At 37.6% G+C, this 25856-nt stretch overlaps 3 protein-coding genes and 1 non-coding gene across 5 annotated transcripts in view; all 4 read right to left on the reverse strand.

Moving 5' to 3' along the window:
* Nucleotides 1-10219, reverse strand: part of spegb (striated muscle enriched protein kinase b) — a 40866-nt gene extending 30647 nt beyond the window's left edge. The window contains exon 1 of the mRNA XM_067603077.1: nt 9091-10219. Coding sequence (XP_067459178.1) covers nt 9091-9508 — 418 coding nt within the window. The 5' untranslated portion in view covers nt 9509-10219. The remainder of the gene's footprint in view (nt 1-9090) is intronic.
* A 3686-nt stretch (nt 10220-13905) lies between these two features.
* On the reverse strand, nt 13906-19000 carry LOC137192407 (C-X-C chemokine receptor type 2). Its single transcript, XM_067603078.1, has 3 exons — nt 17952-19000; nt 16439-16559; nt 13906-15865 (listed from the first exon to the last, which is right to left on the reverse strand). Exons 2-3 carry the CDS (start codon nt 16443-16445, stop codon nt 14793-14795), a joined length of 1080 nt encoding a protein of 359 aa, XP_067459179.1. The 5' UTR covers nt 16446-16559; nt 17952-19000; the 3' UTR covers nt 13906-14792.
* Nucleotides 19001-19145: 145 nt separating this feature from the next.
* nabp1a (nucleic acid binding protein 1a) lies at nt 19146-23762 on the reverse strand. Of its 2 annotated transcripts, none has more exons than XM_067603082.1 (6): nt 22749-23762; nt 21802-21940; nt 21539-21610; nt 21001-21085; nt 20708-20759; nt 19146-20187 (listed from the first exon to the last, which is right to left on the reverse strand). In XM_067603082.1, the coding sequence occupies exons 1-6, from the start codon at nt 22840-22842 to the stop codon at nt 19982-19984; spliced, it is 648 nt and encodes a 215-aa protein (XP_067459183.1). In that variant the 5' UTR covers nt 22843-23762; the 3' UTR covers nt 19146-19981. The 2 variants fall into 2 exon arrangements, with proteins under 2 accessions (XP_067459183.1, XP_067459182.1); XM_067603081.1 differs by having other exon boundaries at nt 20690-20759; nt 22749-23761.
* A 578-nt stretch (nt 23763-24340) lies between these two features.
* trnas-cga (transfer RNA serine (anticodon CGA)) lies at nt 24341-24422 on the reverse strand. Its single transcript has one exon. It is a non-coding gene; the product is annotated as a tRNA-Ser (tRNA).
* Between the last annotated feature and the right edge of the window lie 1434 nt (nt 24423-25856).

The following is a 25856-nucleotide window of genomic DNA, read 5'->3' on the forward strand; positions in this document are numbered from 1 at the left end:
TGCACCAAAGTGCCAAGATTAATAAGACTGAGTATACACAAAAGCATTTAATGAAAGGTATCCTGTAGCATTTTGACCATTAGTGTTGCTATGGAGCAATGTTTTTATGATTATTTGTTTTTATGTGCCTGTGCATGAACACGCGTTCGACGTGTTACACATTCCTGGTGATGGTTTTACACTATTCCACTTATTGACAGTTGATGGCGGTAACACTGCAAGAAAAATGGCAATGCTTCAGCAAAGGCAAGGAAGAAGCTAGCAAACATGGTGATCGTAATGAGGATGAATATACGGTTAACTGGTTTGTCATGCCTCAAGGATACACACAATGCATTTTGGTGATAAACACTGAATGTAAATGTAACTTTGTATACAATAAAACCTCACAGAGTACCTTTAAGGCCTGCTGAAATTTAGTCAGTTTTCATCAACCAACCCCAGCTGTCTTTTATAATATTCTTATATGGACATTTTAGTCCAGAATATATTGATGCCAATCTTGGGAAACTAAATCAGAAGTGTAGGATGAGCTGGAATTGTGCCATATTTGGGGTTGCAAGTCTGGTGGACATGTCCATGTGTGTGTTGCAACAATAATTTGTTAACATTAAATTTACTTTAAAGGAAATGTTTTTGGATTTTTTCCAAGTCAGCCTTAAAGCACACCTTGAATAGTAAGCTAGTTAAGAATGAAGAAGCACCTTTCGTAGACATCCTGTAGCTTGATGAGTATGGCATATCAGGGGGTTGCATTGTGATTGATTGCATGGTGTATTACCCAACTATTGCCTCAGGAAAGGATGGTTCATAAACCCGTCACTCTGTAACCCCACAGAAAACCACATAGCTCAAGTCACACCAAAACTAGATTGATACTTTGTTGAGTACTGCCTCAATGTCTTAGTTTTGTCCTCTATGTTGTAATATTTTTAAGAGGGGAAAAGAAAATAGCTATCATCTTTCGATTATCGTCTTGATTTTTAATTAGGCTAATTTAAGATTCACACTGCAATGGGTGTAAGGTAAGGGAAAGAATATGTTTCCAGTTTAGGATATTGATTTACAGTATGTACAGTATATCTAAAAAGGAGGAAATCCATCGTTGTGATAAGAGCCCTCATATGAACAGCATTGACTTGAGAAACATCACTGCATACACTGCATTTCAGTGCAACTTTGAAAGTCTTCTGTAATTCTTTAAGTTAGTTCAAAGCTATGATGCTGCCTTGAGCTTGGTGATTTCAGAGTTCTAATGCTAGTTATTAATGGCCACGGCAAATATATTCTACAATTACATTGGTGAGATCTACTTTCCCTTTCAATTAAGGGTTTAAAGAATATCTTGAATCTCCTTTAATCGTCTTCATAGCATTTGACACTCTCAGCTGAGAGAACATTTGTGTTCACTTGTTAAGCAGTAATAATGAATTGTTTCTGTAAACATTTCAAATGAAATCATTTATGATGTTCAACATACAATAAATGGTTAAATCAGTACAGAAGGAAAATAAATAGACTCATAATTGACAAATATAAATTGAAATTGCACTTGCCTGATCTTTTCTTTGGTTTGGATTTTTTTTTTTATGGCCACTGTTGGTATGTCCGCGACAGGTATTTTTTGTCTTGGCTTACATTCAGCAGCAGGGTATTCCCCGAGATACACTGGGGGTTCCGAGCCATTACTACACGCCTAAATCTGGACATTTTCTATGAAGACATCAACAGGTAACATCTGACTTGTATTTGAAAGATTCAACTTGTTATATAACGTAAGTCTGCTAACATGCAAGATAAAAGCTTCTCAATCAAATGCAAATAAAAATGGTAAGAAGGCACTTTGTCCGTTATATAACAAGTTGCACCTCAGAGTCTCAGCAGTTCTTCTGAGATAATCCGTCTCTGAAAAGCATAGATTATAGACCTCCATTCGCAGGTGGAAACGTCTTTTGAATGCATATCATCCACTCTGAGGGAGCCCCCCTGTCCACACAATAGCCAGCGACAGTGTAAGCATCTTCCCCCGCTGTGTTCCACCCCACAGGCAGCGCACACCGATAGGCAGAAAAACCAGTGGGAGTGATCCAGCCCTCTCGAGATCAGTGTTCTACAGCATTGGTTGACATTTTTCATTTTTTCCTTCCTCCCCATGTGTCTGTGTCTTATTCCTCAACTGGTGTAATGAGCCGATGTTGTGTTGCCGGCAGAGAATGGGAGAATCACTGCAACAGCTAAAGGGACCTCCTCACTCCTCTGCATTGCTGGAACACAGCAGATGTGTTACTGACTGCTTAGACAGACTACACTAAGCAGTTCTGTTTCCAAAGGATGTGAGATTAAATTACTTTACTCACTGCTACACTCATAAAAGATAGTAGAGCCCTTGTATTATTGTGCTAATGTTTAATAGCATTTTGTGTTCGGTGGAACAATTCTTGAATATTCTGCAAATGGCATCACATGATGTCTTTTGATTGGCTCAGTTTCCCTGATGGGGAAGGGAAAGGACTCACTGTTTACATATTTAATTTCACCTCTGAGTATCAATCAGGAGACTGAAATAGCGATGCTTAAAAATGACATTTCAATCCCAATGTGCTCAAGACAAAATAACACTGTGAGCATGATGAAAGTTTGCTTACACACTTACTGTAAGTAATTTCACATTTTTAAACAAAACTACAGTAAAAAAAAAGCTCACTACACCAACAATCTGATAATGTCTCACTATGAATGCTTATTAATAATAATTCACAATAAATATCTAATGGTTGCAGCCACAAGGCACAATCTGAAGGAAATATAGTTCACTTTAATGATTGCAAATACCTACAGCTGGCTTAATTACATGGTCTGAAATCTGTTCGTGGAGAGCGCCTTGTTGTTTCTTTGGCAACTGCACTTTATGTGGACCCTTTTTGTTTGTTTTGTGTTTCATATATTAATTCAACATTAATTTAACAGAGGGGAATTCTGTTATCCTTCTCCATCTTGTGACAAAAATAACACAATGTTTTGTGTTAACAACAGTATAGGTTACGTATAAAAACAATAACCCGTACTAATTACAGTTTCTCATTGTAGATGTATAAATATTACTTTGTTTGTGTAATGTGTCATACATTCAAGTGATATTTCCCAACATCTTATGTCAACACTGCTGCTGCTTGCACACAGCAAATGCAAAGGCAGCCAGTCACAGCTTTTATTCTAAGTTGTTTTATGGTTACTGTCAAAAATCCAGTGTTTGAATGACTTACTGATGCTAAAATGCTAAACACTGCACCTGTAATAAATTCTGTTCTTTTAAATCTCCATTAATTGATGTAATGTTAATAGGGTTGCTTATATTAATTAGAATTATCATGCAATTCTGCAGTCCCTGTCAGCTTGAGCTTTTTTAGCCTCTTTTAGCTAATTTGTTGCTGTTTACGGTTTGCTTTTAAAGAAAGAGGAAGCATCTGCAAATGATTCTGTCTTGGCAGTTGCTTGTAGCATGTTGTGAAGTTCTTCTACCCCCAAGTGGCCAATAAAAAAAAAAAAAAATCCTATTATTGTAGCTTTACAAGTTTTTTTTAAAAAAGACTATCAATGGCCATGAGATAATTTAATACTTAACAGTGAATCAACTTGTTTCGAGAATTTTCTTGGCTCAAAATAAGAAGTGATCCGTTCTTTCCTGCCTTGTTTCAAGATATATGTGGATCAGCTTCACAACATCACCAGAATTCTTACTTAGTTAACAAACAATTAACACTAATTTGGGAAATGCACATTTCTGGGCCCGTTTTGTTGCTCGGTGGTGCTTTGGTTTGTTCCATGGCATAAAGAACCAAATATAGATTATGTCAAACTTTGTTGAAATATCTCCAAATAAAGTGGATTATGATTTTTTTTTTCAAGTTAAAACAAATATCCAGGGCACATATTTCACAAAGAGCAAGAACATCTTTCTAGAATCACAATTTTCCAAAAATGGATGAGTAAAACCAATCACATGGACTGGACTGTTTGAGATATTATTGGCTTCTTTGTTTTTATATATGCACTGTTATTATTCATTTGCTTGTCTTTACTGTAGATTATTGCTATTCTCTTTGTTTTGCATTCACTGTACATCCGGATACATCTGGTTACTGATACTTATCACAAAAGTAGCTCTGCTGAAAATAAAATATCATATTAAAATAAAAATCATAAAAATCAGTATTTGTTGCAATCAACTGATTTTGTATACAGCCAACATTGCAAATTGCATGTTTTGTAGTTTGCTCCAGGCAAGATTTGCTGTTGATTGAGATAAAATGTGAGTTAGGGAATAGATTATAAAATGATTTTCAATGTAGCTTCACAATTATATGTGACTACACAGGCTGCACATAACTGTGTAGTAAAGGCCGTGTTATGTAAAGATCATATTATATAATACAAGATACAAGATCAGTTACATCTCAGTCCATAATGCACAAGATAGCTACTGATTTCTGAGGCCTTAATATGTTATTCAAGTGCGAGGACAGAATTCAGTATTTCAATCACGTTTCCAAATCACTTTGTTCTTCTCTATTTTTCATGAACTGTTATTCCTTTAATATTATGAGCATGAAAACTACAATCTCTCTTATAATTCAAAACCCTGCACAGAGTGACTGTGATACTCCAGTCCAGGTTCCACACTCAACTAGACCAGCTACAAGAAAAGGAGTAGAAATATTTATCAATTGAAACCTTATTTAAATAAAGGTCAGAATATAAAACATGTACATTGTTGCACCTGTGGTTGTCTTTATATCTGAACTAAAAATATTTCACAAGACCTTGCTAAACCTGATAAAGGAAACAAGTGCTTTTGCTATTCTTAAAGCCAAACCTTATGTAGCAGAATTGCAGTTTATACCCACATATAATTAATCCCAACAATAAGAGTGACGACATGAAGCCCACTAGTCCTAGTAGTTTAACACCTCTAATAAAAAACTCCTTAATAACCCTTTGGGATTTTGTGTCCATTAAAAAACCTTCATTTGTTGATGTACTTATTAAAGCAATATGGCACTGGAGGGGGGATTTCCACATTGTAACTGTGGCTCCACCTGTTCACTCAGATTCATGGCTCAGGAGGAAGACAACATGGTGAGGACAGAATCCAAACACGTTGGAAAGGGGCCATTGGAAAGGGGCCATGGTCACACTCAGTGGCAAGATCTAAGGTTCCCATTAGGTCTCACCAAACAGTATGATCTGCAAGCTTTAAACGAGAAATATAGTTCTCTAATTAAAATCGCTATCAGTTGATCATTGAGCTGTTATTCATTTCTGAAAAAATCACTCTATTCAGCATTTTCCAGCTCATTGCATCATTATGGTTTTAAGGCCTGCGGCTTTACAGTTTTAGTTTTAGTTTCTAGCCACTCTGATAAACACACTGTTAGCTACCTGCCTAGCTGACTAGCTAACTTGCTAATTGAGCCGCTAAAGAGCCAAATATTTTACTCAGGACTTGGTGGAGACCAAAACAGAGCTAAAAGAAGAGTGAATATTAGACGTACAGAAACACATCTTCAAATGAATGATAATGTTGCTCCGTATCTGCCGGGTATGTAAGTAGATAAATGTTCTCACTAGTTCACCCTATTGACTCAAAAGGTGATCATATGTCAGTGTTGTGTTCCTCTGCCATCAAGTGGATCACAAAATATGCATTATGTCACACCGGCTGGGTCTTAATGCTCATGGGTATTTAGATGATGTTTTGGATTCAAAATCAATCCTTTCCTTGATCAGTAGAGAGGAGGAAAAAAAAGTTGTACAGGGCCGGGCTAAAATTAGCAGTGATGTCTTCCTGTGTAACAGGAGAGAAGCTGGCCTGCTAACATCACAAAAATCTAAGGCCTGGCACATTCCACTGTATAAATAACTAGGGAGAGTTGGTGGACGAGGGGGGCGGGCCAGAGAGACATTTTCAAAGAGGGAGAGAGAGAGAAAGGGTTTAGGCAGTATCATTGAGTGATGTGACAGCTGTAGACTACGCACATGGCCAACCAGTACAGAGCTGAATCAAACTGAAGGTTAAATGGAGAGTCAAAGGAAAACTTCTGAACCAAGATCTTGATTTCAAACTTTGTTTGAAGGTGATAAGAAGGTTGATAGGATTGTTTTTGCATGCTCTCATCCTGAAAGTCTCGACATTGATAGATAGATCTTACTTAAAATAGAACTATGTAAATCTATTTGACTGTTGCGTTGTCTGCTTACATGAAACCACTTTTTGGTCATGTCCGCAGTGACCTGTGCTAGCAACATTACTGCTATAAAACTGTATCACCAGGTTGTGGTGAAGTAGCACGTATACAATATCTTACTTCTCTATTGACCTGTATTTCCAAATATCGTGGCTTCCCAGAGGTGATGCATGCAACACATTAGATGTTGACACAGTGCAGAACTTTAAAAACCGAAAGCAACATATTTATCCCGCAGTAAAATGTCTGAAGTTGCATATCAAGGGTCATTTAAAGTTTTGTCAAACCCAACATCTATGCTGACCAATAAATGATTATTCACAGAAAGAAACTGATGGTATAATTACTGTATTTGTATTGCAAGCTTCTTATCTTTTTTGCAGTTACAGTCCTACTGATTTAGATTAAGTTGAAAACAACAGGGAAGTAAAGCTCAATTCATTTTCCGAGAATCACTGAAATGGGGACACCGACATTCTTTGTTATCAACATCTTTTATGTAAATCAGGCAAGCACTGTCTTGTCATAATTTTTAACTACTCTCATTTGATGGTCTATCTTTTCTGTGTAGTGTCCAAGCATATTACATAAATACAGTAAATGAAATATAATACACTGTGGTTTCTTGCTGCCCACATTAAAAGGAATCTTTGTCATCACGTTGCCCACTCTGCAGACACCAACACTCTTTTGGTACCCAATTTTTTTCCTAGGCTTGCACAAAGAATCTCGCCATGGCTTAAAACCAGCTGGGATCATTATGTAAGCATCCAGTCCTTTTTTCTACGGCATTAGAGAATGTGATCATTTGCCAAATCTTAAACTTAAAGCCTTGATGAGTCTTGACATTTTTGGGCATACAAATGCATGTCACATTTACTGTCTCAGCAGGAAAAGGCAGCTCTACATTGAAGAGTTGAGTTTCCTTTACAAGCTCGTGCTGAGCGCTGCAGAACAATGACAAAGTGCCTGAGCTGATATGTGAAGGGCATATTTGTAGAGGTAATTTTTCAAAGCAGCTGAGATGGTCAAAGAACTGAATTTAGATCAGTACTGGAGATCATAAGATGCATAAAAAGAGGTTTTGTTGAGCAGAATACAGATGTTATAATAGAGAAGAGTTGCATTGGCCTCGGCTAGACATTGAGGAATCTGACTGCAATATACTCTCAGGGCTCAGAGGTGTTTCAAAAGCAGAAGTTCAAGAATTATTCATTTTTAGTGTCCCTGCATGCATGTTGGAAATCTAATCCACTTTCTCACCATATCTACTCTCAAACAGCAATACCCACAATTCCTTATTAATTCCAAAAAAAGGTTTTTAAATGTGTATTTCCAAGAATATAACACAAAGCATTTAGATGACTTGAAAGTAAATATGATTTAACTGTCAATGTTATCTACAAATACAAAATTAATTAATTAATGCAAAGTATCCAAGACCTCCTCTGTGACACCTATAAAAGATAAACTTCCATCACGTTGGAAAAAAACATCTCTCAGAAATTTTAAGGGTTGCATCTAGTTACAACAACAATCTGTCTCTTTGCATAGTATGAGGATGAACTGACAATCAAAATGCATGACACATTTTGGAAAAATATCTGTAAGGTCAAAAAGTATATAAAATGTCCACTAATGTGATAATAAAACTTGTTCAGTAAAAGATAATTCATAGATCACATCTCATATGACATATGATAGGTTATTGAATATAGTTCCTGTTTATAGTGATGTCTGTGCACATTGAATTATTCCAAGGTTTTCCAGATGCTTTGGGGAAAATCTGTAGATGTTCTTGGAGATTAATCAACTGCCGATAATATTTCCAACACTGTATATGTATTTTTATACGCATACTGCATAATGCACATACTGTATGTAAATATAGAAATATAAGCTTGTCAACTTGACTGTGGGTATTCACGGCCATGTACTGTGTATTTTTGTATTTCTCTCCCCCTCTATTTGGAGGAGAATACTATAAATGAAGTTAAATGATTTGACGATCTGTAGCATGATTCGTGCTTTTAAAAATGATTGGAGAACAAAAATCTGCAGAAAAAAATAATGATCTGTATTGCATGATAGTTTGATAGTTTTTCTGATAGTTTTTATAACTTTCATAGTCTTATATTTAATTCTCATCTGTATGTTATTATCTATGGCAGCCAGAATAGGGCGCTAAGTAAGAATGTCATTGTATAGTGAAATTGTCTGTTCTCTGTGCAAATGTCAATAAAGATTTGAATTATTAGAAACCCTTAGTGCTATAGCAACCTAAATAAACAGTGAAATATGAGTTTACAGTAGATACTGGGTTGAGATGTTAGTCCGGATTATCATTTTATATTGCAGCAACAGCAACAGGAAGCTAGATGTGCCAACGTTATGATTTCTAGTTAGATCTTCCTTCTAGTAAGAGGGCTGGACCCTTAGGGTAACTGTGGCATGCTGGGTAATTTCTGTGGGAGTATTCAAAAATGGCTGTGTAGTTTAAAGCTAATGGTTACATTTAGCCCGACAAAGATAGTTACTGATATTCTATATGACATGATAGAGTTCATCAGACATGACAGTGACTGAATCATCATCAATTATCGTAAAAGGGTCCCTACGAGATAACTGTAGGGTTTTTTAGTTCCTCAAATCAATTGAAGTTTACTTGCTTGGTTTTCTAAAATAATTCAGCTTTCTAAATACCTGGAATTAATTGTTGAATGTTTTTGAGCAGTTCCTTATTTGACTTAAACACACACAAACAGAATGACGAAAAATCAATCTAGAAACAGCTAAATTGCCAGTTTAGATGCAAGTGAGAAGTTTTAAATGTGATTTATATTACCTTCACCAAGATCCAAGACAGCAAGTACAGCGCTGCTCCGAACCTCTCCCAGGTGATTATTGGCAATGCAGGTGTAGAGGCCAGCATCACTGGGTTTGCAATCCCTAATCCAGAGCCCTCCATATTCCTGGTTTTCCATGTTGAGGAGTTCATCATTGTGATACCAGTACAGGGAGGGCTGGGGGTCTCCAACCACAGTCACCTTGAGACGGATGTCACAGCCAGTCCCTACGGCGGCGTTCCTCATTTTGCGTGTAAAAACTGGTGGACTTGGGGTGGGATGAGTGGGTCCTTGAGATTCTGGGACAGGTTGTTGTGGGCTTGCTTTGGACCGTTTTGGGGGGATGATGGGACTGGGGGGCGCCATAGCTTCATCTGCCCCTTTTTTTAGGGTCATTTGCGCCTCAGCTTTTTTCATGGTTGAAGTAATTTCTGTAACTGTCTACCTGGATTGTATGATTATAACAATGACTGGGCCCCCTCTTTGTAACCTAAACCAAAATCCAGTCTAGGCATTAGAGTCTATGAACAGGCTTTACAAAATGAAGTTAACATGGTTATCACATTCTTTAATATTAAATAATCTCTTCTTTTACGATAAAAAACAAATTAAAACATTTGGAAGCATATTTGTCATTGACAAATTATCTTCAAATTTCTGTTCTCTGACCTGAGTTGTTGTCCAAAAGGAAAAAGAAATAGTTGATTACCGGGTAATTAAGAAGCTGCCACTCTCCTGCCCAGAGGTATTTTTAGGGCAAGACCCAATGGATCATGTTGCATTAACAGCTCCCTTGACTTGTCTCTTGGAAGTGACGGCCCCAGCTTTTTGCCCTTCTTTTCCTGATGTTCTTGACTTTTCAAGCCTTTATAACCTGTCTCCAGTGGTGTGTAACATCTCTGCAGATCAAGGTATGTGAATCTTCAGTGAATTTCCTCTTTAGTCCCCGCAGCCTTCAAATCTGTTCTTGTTTTTGCTTCGGATTGAATACAAGCATCAAGTCCCGTCCAGAAAGTTGCACAGTGCCCCCCCTTCCTTGTCCCATGAGCTAATCCACCCCACTCATGATCTCCCCCTACCTCTGCCAGTCAGTCCGAAGGGGGAAATGACAGTCACAGCCCAGCAAGCCTTACAATGACAGCTGCATGGTGATCTGTCTGCCCACTCACTACTAGGCTCCCGCCCCCTTGTCATTTTTAGCCAACCTGAGGTCAGTAGAACATGTGAGATGGTGCAAAGCTTGGCAGAGCGGAGGGGCTGGTGGGTATGGGACAGATATTTAATTTGTAGGTCAAATGTTAAGGCTGACGTTGGCCTCTCAATTGTGTTGAGGTGGTCAAATATCATGAAAAAAGAGAATATTATCACAGTATAAACAAAGCTATCCAGCAGGTGTGGCCCTCTCTTAAATATTTTAAGTATCCTTTACATTTATTGACTAAATTTAGGCGGCATAAACTATGCACAGAAAGTATAATATGGATTTGCAAGTAGCAGTAGTTCTGTCCAAATGAAAACTAAATGAAAATTACCATTAGTTAAGCTTGTCAACTAATGCAAACATAATTGTTTGAAGCAAAGTCTATGAATTACCCGAAATAACTGGGACACTTGTTATTCTAAAATGTAATTTTTAATGCACCACAAACAAAATTCTATTCATACCTAACATTACATTGTATTCAGGTGACATCTCTGAAACATCTCAAACCTTGCCCAGTTAAAACCAAAAGTATTGTGCTGTACGTAATAGTTTACATAGTATATTTATCTAAATTTATGAAGAAGTCAAATGACTTTTAACAGCTCACAACAGTTTAAAATCCAATGCAACTGCTAACTTAGCTTATTGCTACAGATATAGCAAGCCAATGGCCTAATAATATCACCTGAAACAGTTCAAAGTTGAAATTTAAAACCTAATGTTACTGCAAAGTATAGCATTAGTTATAACTTACTGCTAGCTTAAATAGTTTATGAATGCAAATATAGTGCTAGCGCATCGCTACAAATATGTATATTATGTGAACTACATTCTCAAAAGGAAAGTGTTGCTTGAAACAGATATGTCCAATATACAAGACCTGAATCAGGCCGTTTAATGCTGTAAAACACCAGACTTACCTTATAAGAAAACCAGGCAATTTAAAGTTAACTAATGTCATCCGCCACAAGCAGTTTGGTAAAATAAATGAGACAACGCTAGCTAGCAGACTGATTTCCCACTTGTAATTGAAGATGTGCGTGCAGCAGCGGGATAGAAAGCACGTGGTCACAATATCATGATGGAAGAAGTACTTAGATACTGTACTGAAGAAAAAGTACCAATACAGCAATGTAAAAAATATTCCATTACAAGTAAAATTCCTGCATGAAAAATCTTACTTAGGCGAGAGTACATAAGTATTAGCGGCAAAATTTACTTGAAGTACTAAAATAAAAGTAGGCTGCTCGTTTCGTCCCTCTGACTGATATATTATTATATGTGACATCATTAGATTATTAATACTGAAGCATCAGTGTTAGAGCAGCATGTTACTGTGGTAGCTGCAGGAGGTGGAGCTAGTTTCAACTACTTTATATACGGTTAGCTAGTTTAGTCCAGTGGTTCCCAACCTAGGGGTCGGCCCTCTACAAAGGGTCGCCAGATAAATCTGAGGGGTTGTGAGATGATTAATGGGAGAGGAAAGAAGAAAAAACAAAGATCTGAGACACAAATCTGTTTTCAATTGTGGACTTTTTCTCTAATTTTTGGTGAAATATTGGATCATTTCAATGTTTACTGAAATCAAACCATGTGAGAAGTTTAGAGGGAAAAATCATTATTTGGTGGAGCTGTTAACAACTCATAGACATCTGAAATGTGTCCACGACTACACACTGATCTTTGTAAGACGTCAAAAGCCAAAAAGGTTGTAAAACACTGGTTTCATCTTTAACAATGTGTTGTATTTTAAAAGCTTGTTATATTATTCATTGTGTCAAATCTTCATGTGAAAAGTAACTAAAGCTGTCAAATAAATGTAGTGGAGTAGAAAGTACAATATTTCCCTCTGAAATGTAGTGGAGTGGAAGTATAAAGTAGCATCACATGGAAATACTCAAGTAAAGTACAAGTACCTCAAAACTGTCCTTAAGTACAGTACTTGAGTAAATGTAGCCTACTTAATTACTCTTCCCATTGGTCATGATAATTAATATTTGGATATTTTCATTATTTAGAAAAGAAAAACTTGCTGGAAACCACTGAAACAACCGTTTGGGATCAAATGTGTGTGTGGCGCTCATCTACATGTTTCAAATACTTTTTTACTACAACATGACACAAGTTACACATCTGTTGGCTCTAGCTAGCTAACATGAAACATTTTTTGAGAATCTCCTCATAAGCTCTCACAGTCTATGCTCTCAGTCTGCTTTGTTTTCTACTCCCATGTGACGATGACCTCAATTGGAAACCCATTTATGAATGTTAATAAGCATGCAAAGTTAAATCAACAAGACTGAAAGTCAAGTTGCTTAGTGATGTGTTCATGAAGCATGAAGTTGCCAAGCATAAAAATAAGGCTTTGGATTGAGTAGGATGGTGACTAGTAACTGTTCTATATGTTAAAAGTCTTAATTCTGTTTTTTTTTTTTTACACTTTTTTTTACCTTTTCAAAAATCTAAATGTAAAGAGACAAAACAAATTAGAGAGTGTGATGGCAGGATAAATGTACTGTATACCAGATCAATCTATTCTTTTCAATAGCCTATTATTATAAAATAGCAGTATAACATATTGTAATTATATTAATGTAAATGTTCTCCACAAGTAGTCCCCATGATAACTGTTTGAAGCCAAGTCTATGGATTATCCAGAGTAACTGGGACACTTTTTATTCTAAAATATAATTTTTAATGCTTCACAATCAAAATTCAGTTCATCTCTATCGTATTTAGGTGACAGCAGAAATCTATGAGACATCTTAAAACTTGCCCAAATAGTGCTGATAGTTTGCATAGTAAGTGAGAAAATATGTTTTCACTTGTTTATATATATATATATATATATATATATATATATATATATATATATATATGTGTTTTATACTTTGGGTGGACCTATCTCTAAAACAATACAGACCACAAATCTAAAAGGTATGTGGAGGCTGTTCTATCACCTACCAGCTAATAACTGAGTGCTTGTTCGCAAAGATCTAGTGACAGATGATACAAACTATCAGGCATGACAAACTAACTGTTAATGGTATTTCAATGTTGTTTCATCTTTAAAAAAAACCCCCTCCGTGCTGCAAAGATTAGGAGCAAAGGTCGCCAACAGACTGCATTACCCCAGGTTTCATCTTTGTCCCAATTAATACCACACTGCTGATATAAAGCATACAACAGGCTTATTAACTTATCAATTTAACCTGATTATATGCTGATTTGGTTTCGTGAGAAGGATTAAACCCAAATCAACTGTGGATTGACTGACTTAATGGAGTGACAAGCAAAATACTTTTCTTCTGCTTTTTTTTATAAGACGTGGTGCTTGTCAGCTACACTTCCCATAGGTCATTTTGTAATCAAACAGTACACTTGAGGGGGAAGTTTTCCTATACAGTGGCCGCAGAAAAAACGACTGACCAACTGTCATCACAACTTCTATTTTTTTTCTAAACAAGCTGGAGTGGCAATAAACATAAAAAAACACAATTTGCTGGATTAGTCAGTGAAGACATATCTTCTATCAACTGTTCATGTCAAATGTAAGAGGTTTTGTGACATATGAGTTGACTCACAGATGTTATATAAATCACAAACAGAGAGGAGTGCACATGTTAACTTTAATATGGGATTTCAAACTATACAGACACTGGAAATTGTTTTACATTTGCTGTTTTCAACTAGATATACATAAAACTCAAATACAGTCTCAGTTAAAAAAAAGATTTGAATACATCACTATAAAAATATAAATGGAGTAAAACAATACTGTACAGGATATTTTTCTTTTTCTGCTGCAGTTGATGCAGTTCACCTTGAGCTGGCGGTTAAATGCTATTTCAAAAGACAACGATATTGGTCTGGAAATTTGTATCATAGAAAAATCACACATCCACATGAAATACCTATCAAAGAAAAATTTCACCGGCCAGACTATTTCGCCATCTTGAGTCATATCACGATGTTTCAACTGCTAGCCTTTTCCAGAGCTTTCAACTGCAGTTCAAGGTGTTCATCAGCAAATGTTTTGACTTGATGTTATTGTGTTGCAATATAGTCACAGTTGAAATCGAAACTTGAGAAACATTTTCTACATATTTGTCAGAGCTATATATAACTGAAGAAATAGATGCCCAGCAACCCCCCCTCCCTCCCTCTCCCTCCCCCCAATGTTCACAGCTTAACTTTACGCAGCATTTCCTTGCATATATTGGATTGAAACCAAAGCCCAGATAAATAAGACTAGAAGAACAGAATAAAGCTTGAAAAATTATTTACAAATTTGGTGAAATGCTTTTTTTTTTTTTCCTTTTTATGATTCAGTATGTTAACTTTGGTAAACTGATTAATGGTGCATGTATCCACCAAGTGATAGAAAATGCAGTTAACTATCAAAACTAGTACTTGTTGTCCAACACCTGAGATCATGTATGTGATCAATTCATCTGAATAGTTTATAGTACCCCAATAAGCATCCCTTTGGTATTCTCACATGAATGTCGATGTGATTTCTGATGTTACAGAAGACCTGCTGGATCTTGACAGTGTTCTCTCCAGAACACCCATCTGCCTCATTTTCTGCAGAAGCCTCTTCCTGAACTTCTCTCCGATGAAAGCATACATCACCGGGTTGACACAGCTGTGTAGCAGGGCCAGACTTTGGGCGGCAAACATAGCCTTGTCCACCGCTGTCCTTGCCGTGCAGTTGTAGGGCACTACCTTCGTCCTGAAAAATGTGTCCGTCATCACTGCAATGTGGTATGGTGTCCAACAAAGCAGGAAGGCCACTACTACGAACACAATCACTCTCATGGCTCGTTGCCGCTGTAACCCCCCACGGATGTGAAAGAGCCGCTTCATGGTTACTCCATAACAGGGCAGCATGATGGCCAAGGGGATGACAAAACCCAGAGTGTGGCGAAGAATTCTGGTGGCCAGCCGCCACTCATCAGCACTGCTGAGATCATACAATTCAGCACACACTATCTGGCTAGAGTTGTGCGAGATAAAAGCAGAATTTAAGAGTCCTGGCAAAGACAGAAATGCTCCAACAGTCCAGACAGCAGCACAAACCCCCCAGCTGATCAGCTGTCGGTTTGCCCTGCGGGGCTCCATAGCTCGAACTATCACCATGTAACGGTCCATACTGATGCAAGTCAGGAAGAGAATGCTAGAGTAGAAGCTTAGCTCTTGGCAGATTGAGACAATTTTGCACATGGCGTCTCCAAACACCCATCCCTTTGTAAGGGAGGTGGCCCAGAATGGGAGAGTAAGAGCCAGCAGGAGGTCAGCAACTGTCAGGTGGAGGAGGTAGAGGTCAGAGGGAGGCAACGCCTGCTTGCTAAGGCAAATCACCAGCCACACTACCAGATTTCCAGGAATCGCCAACAGAAAGACGAGGATATAAAACACATGGACAACAATCATCACTGCTTCTGGGATGGAGAAGGTGTGACATGGCTGCGTGTCAGGATTTATAGTAAACCCTGAGTCATTATAAGTGAAGTTGTACTCTTCATATATTGACCCAAAGTCAAGGGTATAAGAAGGTACGCTTAGATCTGAGGATAAAAATCAAAGTACATGAAATTATTATATAGTTGATGACATAAGCCTAATGAAAATAAGCATACACGTCCTTTTTGAACAGATCAAATTGGATACATAAAGCAGGCTACAGATAAAACAGATGTCAATACCGTATCCTGTTCAAATATACTGTATGTTGTGATAATATCTGTTGTTATTAACATATCCTGCAATGAATAGCAACATGATACTTACAACATAAGCCTTAATAATGTGTAGCCAAAAAAATAATCTCAGGAAGTATGGGATACTGTGTTCTTTATGGAAAAATATTTTCTTTTCTTTGCAATAAACTGATAAAACATATTTTTTTCCTTTACTTTTACTACAGAGAAAAAGGTATTAAAAGGAATAATCACACCACATTTCCATCAGGCTATTGAATTGTAAATGTCCCTTTGCCCAATTGCCTTTTATATATTTCAGTGAGGTATTAAAATACATTTTAATTTAAATAAACTTTTTGAAAAAAATAAAAAAATAAACACATTTATTAAATAAAACAAATCAATACAGGTTGTTTTTCTAAGGATGAAAACACTTACCAGCCATTGTGATGTGTCCTTTGTGGAAAGCACAGTGTTTGTCACAACGAGTCAAGCAACAATAACTGCATGTCTCTACGCTCCTCCCCTCACTCAACCATTGGCTTGTTTTCCTGTTTGCCTAACACACAGATTTGATTTTCTCAAGAATTCAAAAGGGAAGATATGGTTTCACATACCTGGAACCAAAAGTTTGTTTAAGGTCATATTTCGGTAGATGTAGTGCACTTTTAATAGTAATTTAGTATATTCAGAGATATCTTTAATTTGCATTCGTCCTACAGTACACTCAGTATTTATAATGTCAGTTTAGATGTACAATCCTATTTTGATTTATGTATTTGTATTTATATTTGTATTTATGTATGTTTCAAGTAAAAACGTCTCAGTTTATTGTAAAGCTCTTCTTACATCTTTTACTTTGCACTTCCCGGCTACTTGTTTCTATTTACATCAAGGGTTTATTCATACATCACTACTGACAATATTCAATAGTCACTATATGGCTATTTTTGAAACACAGTGCTTCCCCTTAAACCTGGGGCCTCACTATCTGAATCATCTGTGTCATGAGATGTGTCACACTGTATGTAAAAACTGAAAGAGAAACCATGGAAGGTTTATGGATTCTAAATAAACACTGGATGAATCAAGAGAGGCTGTATATCAAAAAATGTTAAAAACAGTTGGTTCTGTGGTGTTACAAAACCTCTCATATCCTGTTTCTTGCAGTCAAAAGTGAACATGAACTTGTAAGGGATGTGTGTTATAGTAATGTTGGTTTTATAATAATCTTTTTCCACAAAAATCATTCAGTAATGAGGCTTCTTTAATAAATCCATTGTGTGTCTTCCGAAAATACAACAAAAAAAATTGGGTTAAAGATATTCATTCAACACAACTTGTATTTGGTTGCACGTCCTTTCACCTCAATCAGTTATTTTTGGGAAGCTGCCATCAAACTTCTGGCAGAATTCTTGTTGGATGTTTGAACACTCATCTTGGCAGAATTGGTTAGAGTCCAACCTTTCTTGTGTGGACTTTTACAGGGATCTAGCTATCTCAAAATGACTTTTGATATTTGTTTCCCGTCACTGACGTGGTGAAACAAGCAGTTGCATCCTGAAGTACCAACATCATCAGTGAGATACAGGACTTTCCCATTGTGATGTTTGTGCCTCAGTCTATCACATGCATCATTTCAGAACCTTCTATGCCTCAAATATTTACAGTACAGTGCTTTGATATGCCGTGTGTATATTTTTGACCCGTCTGATTTGGTTATATTTTCAGAAGACACACGAAAAATGTATAAAATAAACCTTTTTTTTGTGACAACGAAGTACATTTGGGAATCATTCTGTCACATAACAGCTGCAAAAATCATTACAGTCAAACTGCCATGACATATACATGCCTTACAAGTGTATGTAAATGTATTCTTGCATACATTTTGCAAATAGGTTGCAAGTTAGTTACTTGAAAGATGAGAATTACCAAAAGTGAAATTTACCGTAAGCCATATAATTCATCTACAGTCAGATCACTGCCGTTGAGGAAGTTCCCGACTCATGACACGCTTCTGTGTTGACACTCGTGTCAAACATCACATTTCCTCAACCACTTCTCGTGTGTCAGCCTCCAGTGTCACAAGGAGTGTGATTTTATCATAAGGGACGCTGAAATCACATAAACATGTTTTGAACATATGTGTAAGACTCCTGTGGGGTTGTGAACAAATAAATGATTGGGGTGAGAGGTTCTTGAGAGGTTTAGCCCTATTTCAGTCACACAGATGAAACAATATGATGGGTGGTTTTGTTTCCAATACTTGGGCATTTATACATCTTATTTAAAAAACGGAGTTCCCTTTTATGCCTGCAGTAAGCTGATATTTAGAGTAGACAGACTCCTTTGTGTAACTTGGAATGTGCGTCATATGTAAACCAATCTCGATTTGATTTGCATCACTACCGCTCTAGTCTTTCAGACACACTACGCAAGAAAGTGCAGGTGCATCAAAACTGAAATGGGGCAACATCAAATGCCCAGGAGCCATAACGTTAAGGTGCTTGGTGCAACAAAGGATATGAAGAAATTAGGGGTTTTGCTGTGTGCAATACATTATTGCTTCAAAATGGAATACTTAATTCCATTCATACAACTATAAACATGTCTTATTTGCACAATGACAAAAACAGATTAAATATATATTCTGCCATTTCTGCTTATAACAAAAAAGAAAAAAACTATTGAAAAAAATGGGTGATATATACACAACCCATTTCTCAACAGAGTTTGGACCACCTTCTAAACAAATGTAGTTCCTCTTTGCAGACACTAGATGGTGCTGTAGAATCAAAACAATGCATGAAATTTGATTTACCTCCTTTAAAACAAAGGGCTCTAAGGATGGCAGTGACAGTTCAAACTATAGTAAGTATATAAGGGTCAATTGGAGGGCTTGGACACTGTTATGTTAATCTCCAGAAAGGTTTTCCAGCAGCATTAGCTTGAGTGTGAGAGTTCATTCGTGGTGTTGGAAATGGTGGGGGGGAGGGAGGGGGGGCTTCACTTAAGGTCCTTTGCATGTCAGGGGTCACAATTTGTATGTTCTTGCAGTGCAACATGACCAAACAAAGATATTTTATTGACATTTTGACTGTAGCTGGTATTCAACTCTCAAAACAGACTACAGAAAACCAAATGTGGCAGCAGAATTGCTGTAAAATTTATTCGGTGAACCGTTTTGCCAGTATTAAAGTGGTCCCACCTTGATGAAGGTACAACTGATGGCAAACAAGAAAAAAAAAAAAAAAAAGTCTTATGAAAAAACAGTTTAATACTCTACCTACCCATCATTAAAAATCCAAAACTAACACCTTTCCTTTCACAGAGTCACTTCAGATACAGTTTGGTTAGAGAGGAAAGACCCTTTGAAGAATTTTGCTTGTGCATTCAGTCCAAGAATTCATTTTCACCAACTTAAGGCCTTTTCCACTAAAAAAAAAAAAAAAGCAGAAACAGATTTCCTGATTTAAATGACAGCCAGGTTTTCCCGCCATAAATTAAGAGAAGAAAGTGCATCAAGTGTTCAAGTAGGGTGTATAGTTTGAAACATAACAGGGAAAGGAGGGGGTTAGGCTAGTGTGTGGAGGAGATAACACTGGCACAAAACTGGCAATTTGCGGTGAGATTTAGAGGACATGGGTGTAGACTGAGAAGGCTGACCACAACTCAACCACCAAGGCCTGACTGTTCCAAGAAGTCCTGCTAGTGCATCAAGTGGCAGATCACAATCATACTGTGCTGCTAACAGAGCACTACTTACATATGACAAACGACACATCTGACTATGTTAGCCTGTATAAAAATTATGCAAGTACTCTAATTTATTTCATTATTTTGAAAGCCAATATCAGGTGAGATGGGGAAGAGGCAGAAAGGTTTAAAAAAAAACAAAACAAAAAAAACAAAAAAAACAGGGGTAGGGGGAAATGGGGACATACAGAACTTCCCTACATGATCCCCCTAACCCCAGTTTCATCTTTTGGCACGCCGTGGGTCCCTGCCATTGCTAATGGTAACTGAAGACTTTGCGGCTGTCTGGGGTCCAGCAACAGTAACTGGAGGAGCTCCATTGCCAGGTGACCGACCGTTGGGTCGTCCAACGCCCCCAAACGCAGGGTCACGGGGTGCACCAGGTGGTGGGTTGTTATTGTTGTTAAATGGCGGCATGGCACCGTTACCTGTGGGTCGAGACATGCAAATGAGTCTTCAATGAAGAAAAAAAAAAAAAAAACGAACACATTTTTCATCCTTTAAATTATTTTAATATTTTATGTGTATGTATGCATGGATGTTTCTGTTTATTTGCATATTTTTTTTACTATCTCTTATTTTTTTTACTTTATTTTTTGTTTTTTATGAAAACTGTTGTGCTGGCTCACTACCGTTGCTTACTGGGACTATCAGTAACACCCGTGCTTTTCCTACTACGAGTCAAAACGTCTGCTATGAAAATGGTTTATTGTGCCTCCTATTCTGTAAACACATTTAGTACATAAAGAGATGTCTCATTTCAGATTTCACTACGCATATAAAATTTAAATCATGGGACTATACTACCTTTGGCGTTTATTCATTACTCTTCAAATATGTTGAGAAATGATTTTACATATGCTACCACACCTAGGTTGTGATAGCATAGAGGCACACTTTTTGCATAAAGGAAAATACATGTCAACTGACCTGGTGGGGCGGGTGTACCTGAATTCTGATTGGGTGGAGAGTTTCCCCTCTGATTCTGGTCTGGTTTACCCTGTGGGTGGAAGAGAAGGTCACCTTTAATACCACCATTGGTGTTAGGCTGCAGCGTGGAAATACTAGTCAGCATGTAAATAACTTGTGTAAAATAAAAAAAACAAAAAACAATGTTGGTCTTTTAACAGATGTATGTGTACAAGAGTTTCTTGTTATTGTAAATTAATGTAGACAAGTGTAACAGATGGGACAAAGTAAATTCTGATCCAGGTGTTGGGAGTGGGTGCACAGCTACTCACAGACTTGTTTTGCTGGTTCGTTTGGGATAGCAGCTCTGCGTTTGGTTCGCTGAAGTTGGGCACTTCTGAATACACCATGCAAAACCTGGGAGATAAAATGCATGTTTCCCCATATCATTCAACCATCAGATATGATGCGTTTGGTTGCGATGACAGTTTGAAACAGTCAGTATCTGACTAATAAGCAGAATATCTTTTTTAATAGATATGAAATCTTTCAAAAAAGGAAAACATTGAAACTTTCTTCTCTACAGAAGGCTGCTCAGGGGGACGGTATAAGACAGAGTCAGACTAGTGTAAACATGTCTTGGGCTTTGTTTAGAGAAAATATGTACAGTATATAAACACACCTGACAATTTGACTGCACTTTAATTATAATAAAGATTAATTTAACTCTTACGCCAAGTACATGTCACTGACATACTTCACTAAATGCCCTGGCCTTGTATGACGGTTGTGCAGGGAATATATGACAACCAGCATGCCAATGAGTCTCCCTTAGGTGAAGTATAAATAGACTTGCGGTTTGCTACTCACTCTCCAATCTTCTGTAGATCCCCTCCTCTTCCAGTGTATAGGGTCAGGCAGCCTTTCCATATGGATGCATAGCTAACACAGAAATCACACATTAGACTTATCCACACAAGATCACTCATCCTAGAGTTTAATCCTCAGGTGTATATAAATATATAACCACCTGTTAAATGCAGGTAAGTAACTCAAATGGATCATTTGGGGATTGTACTTCCAGCAAAATAGTTAAGTTTAAATCTTGGCTCTGTGCATGGGAACAACCTTACCCTCTGGTCAGCTTGATGATATCTCCTGGCTGAATGAGGCTGCCGAGTTCATCCCAAACAGAGATGGCAATGCTCCCGCTCTTGTCTGCAACCTTGCAGGACCGCACCTCATGACCATCTTTTGTTTTGGTTACTCGTCCTAATAGGGGGGAAAAAAAAACAAGGGCAAGTTAGCTAGATAAAACTTTTAACCTACTGATTACACCTCTAACCAGGGTTAGCTTAACAACAGATACACTGAAATGCCATGAGATCATTAAAAATCAAAGTTGTATTTGGTTGCATGTCCCTTCACCTCCATCAGCTATTTTTGGGAAGCCGTCAACAAGCTTTTGGCAGAACTCTGGTTGGATCTTTGACCACTTGTCTTGATTTAGCTATCCCCAAACAGCATTTGGTGTTTGTTTAAGGTCATTGTCCTGGTGGAACACCCAGTTGCATCCTGAAGTCCCAAGATCATCAATGAGATGGCACCAGGAGACTATTACATACTGAGCTCTTTGGACTTTTCCATTATGTTAGTGGCTCAATTTAACGAGCCCTTATTACAAAGGTGCAGAGAAGTTAAAAACTATAATAAATCATCACTGAAGGGAAGTTAAAAGGCAATCTCATGAAGTTATATGACATTTTAGAACCTTCCAGCCACTTGTATTTAAAGTACAGTGCTTTAAGATGCTTTGTTTATATTCATGACCCATCTGATTGTCATTTTTTCCAGAGGACCCACAAAAACAAATGTACCTAACCTACTGAATAAACCTCTAACCAGGGCTAGATTACCAACATGTACACGGAAATGTCATGAGATCATTAAAAAAAAAAAGTCCCTGTTAACGTTAAGTATTACTCTAAGTAACGTGTAACGTTGCCCCTTTAAGAAAACAGACACGAGTTGATGGTTTGGGGCCAGACGCTGCAGCGTCACCGTCCAACTACTTACTTACCTATTTCCAAAACGATGAATACAATATTCAGATTTTTCGACCCCGGCTTCACATCCTTTATCAAGAACAAGGCCTCGTTTGTAGGGGTTGCCATTGTTAGTCTCGAAGAAAAGACAACGTTACCCCGCTGTTCGCTCTCTTCCTGTCACTTCAGTAGCAATAACTGCTGGCTGCCGTTAGCTTTAGCCCAGCTAACTAATTAGCCAAATGCTAACTACACCTTTCTGCAAATACTGTAACGCTGGTTCGATAGTAATCGTTTCTAGACACAAGGACTAACTCCTTAGACAGTCGACTAACAGTCAAACCACATATCATAGACGACACTAAAAGAGCTGTAAGATAACCGCCCTCTTTAAAAAAAAAAAAAAAAAAAAACAGCTAACCAACACTAGCAGCAAAATGCTATCACTAGCCCTAAACGTTAGTTAGCTCGTAGTTAGCTTCCTTCTTTTTAATTTCAGGATAGGAGTCATTTTTTTCTTTTCACGGTTATCGCCATGACAGCTTCATTCTTCACATAACGTTAGTGCACACGAATAGACCTAGAAATGTGTAGGTAAGTAAGCACTCGTCAACGATATAGCATTGCAGTTGACCAAAAATGTCGAAATCAGTTAAAACAGTACCAAGAAGTTAAAGTTGCACCAGAGCTTTAAGTATAGTAACTTGTGTATTACGAGCTATTTTAAAACATGTATCCCTCGACCGTTTAGACAACCCCAGCTACCGTTAATACTATCAAACCAATCGGCCGCATTTCCTTTGTGTGCCTTTTTTTTAGTAAAAGGAAACAGCTTTGTTAGCGCGCAGTCTGGCCAAATGCTTTGTTACAAAACTAATGTGTCTATATATATGTAACGGTGGCCCCTATAACTTGTTCGAAAAGCCTTATATTAAATGACCTGGTTATTTATACCTAAACAATACTTGTGCCCCCAAAAAACGCTATTTAAAAATCTGTACAAGCGTTCAACTACACGCTTCAACAATGCCCCAAAAACTACGTCAGTGGGAGCTGCCGGTCGCTTTTATGCATTTCGGCCACTTCCATTATTCTACATGGGGAAGGGGTACACACGTAGAAATTTCTTTTTGTGCGCTCTTATAGCCGAGTCGACAGATACTGACAATTACCACACTTCTATTTTTTTCGTACAAAAAAAGCAATGCAGTCACAAATGTAAGCACACAGTGTGCTGACCCTGTTTACAGAAAAGAAAGAAAGTGGCCGGTTTGTACCAAATGAGTTCCATTCACAAACAACGCGAGAATATGGAAACACACGTGTGAGAATTCAGTGTCAACGATGAAAACAAATCATAGACTTTTTTTATGTGAAATCACATTATTCATAATCTCTGTGCTATCGCGGCTAATTGTCACTTTAATTATGAAACATTGAATGTAAAGATTTGGACCACGGGCGTAGGAGAGTGGTTGGAGAGGAAAATGCGTCTCAACAATAGAGTACAGTTATTCACATGTGCAAAACCTAAGAAGGTAACTGCGCCACATGACTATGTAATGTATCTCTCTATATATACATCGGTTTTGCAGGATGTGTGGTGCCTAACAAACAAAATGTAAGTCGTCACGAACAGGATTCGAACCTGTGCGGGGAAACCCCATTGGATTTCGAGTCCAACGCCTTAACCTCTCGGCCACCGTGACTGCACGCCATCTCTTGTATCTAGGAACCTATTTAACAATAGTAGGCTGTTCTTATGTTTGACGTTTGCGATCGGGCGTTTCAGAAGCTGTCTCAAAGATAGGTTTTGTATTGGGTCCTAGTCGTGCCTGTGACATCGCTAATGATAAATAGATAGGCCAGTGTAGTGGGAGAAGTACAGGGTCTTAGCGTGATACGGACATAGGAGGGAGACAAAACACCATCAAAACAGCTCGGCTCACCCACGAAAACAGAGAAAAAAATCTGCCCAAAACCAGATTATTAACTGTCGAGTAGTTTGGAAACCATTGCAACATCTAGATGACACATTGTTTACTTTTTTCTGTCATAAATAACCTACACATGACACACTTTTTTTTTTTTTTTTTTACAGTTTGGCATTCTAACACGTGCTTTTGTTCTTACAGGCCTACGTATTTACGTTTCTTGCATTGGATCACATCTGAATTTTGATTCCCATGTGTTCATGATTTAGTAAGCATTTTCTTTAATAATTGTGTGTTCACTTTTGTATCTTATTAACATATTAACAAACACTTCCAGTCGTTTCAAATCGATCACCCAAATTACAAAAAAGTACTTCTCATTACCCCTCGTGGGATATCAACACAAAATTTTTAACAATTACCCAATATGTTGGAGGTCATTGTGCTCATAATGAAAAAATTATGTAAATAATTCAATTCCAACATTTTTTAATACACACAACGTGCTCTCCATAGTTCTAACGCAAACTTCTTCAGTATAAAAGACTTCTAATGAAAACTGCTTGCAGTAGGTTCTCGATATTTTCCGGAGGAGCTCTACTTTAGTTTCTGGAAAGACGGGTTGCTGTTAATTTTTTTAATTTGTTTTTTTTCCAGTGCTTTGAGCCCTGTATGAAGTGGAGGCAGATATCTCAGAGACAGCTTTCTCAAAACCTGGGCAAATAACACTAAAGCCATTTGTACAGTTAGGTTAAATAAAATAATATTTTGTAGTTTGGATAAAGCCACCCTTTATTGTGGCTCTGACCCCATCACCTAATCTTGATTTTATATTGAATCCATTGCCTGTGCTATGTAAATAAGGGTTGAGCAGCTGAACCACTCCCTACACTGATATTAATCCTCCACTACATTATACCTGCACACAGGTTTATTAGATTACAACTCTGTGACCTACAGTCACAATGGCCTTAACAACAGCAAGCATAACTACATGTTTCTTTGGGTATTATGGGTCAAACATGAGTAACTGGGATAATACTATGAATGCCACAAAGAACATTAACTACTGTGCATGGTCTTCTAACAGCTAGTCCTCCAATTTAGTATTTTTTTCATCTGACCTGGGATGATATTCACAATGTGAAACGTGACATTTACTCGTCTCCTTTTACCTGGAGGATATCAAACAAAGATCACAAACAAACG

The sequence above is a fragment of the Thunnus thynnus genome, chromosome 11 (assembly GCF_963924715.1).
Source record: "Thunnus thynnus chromosome 11, fThuThy2.1, whole genome shotgun sequence".
NCBI classification, from domain to species: Eukaryota; Metazoa; Chordata; class Actinopteri; order Scombriformes; family Scombridae; genus Thunnus; species Thunnus thynnus.

Coding starts and splice junctions, on each gene's coding strand:
- nabp1a (XM_067603081.1), bottom strand. CDS start 22,842: ATGGCAACCCCTACAAACGAGGCCTTGTTCTTGATAAAGGATGTGAAG. Junction 21,941..22,748: donor ATTCATCGTTTTGGAAATAG/GTAAGTAAGTAG, acceptor CCCCCCTATTAG/GACGAGTAACCAAAACAAAA. Junction 20,760..21,000: donor CGAACCAGCAAAACAAGTCT/GTGAGTAGCTGT, acceptor TTCCACCCACAG/GGTAAACCAGACCAGAATCA.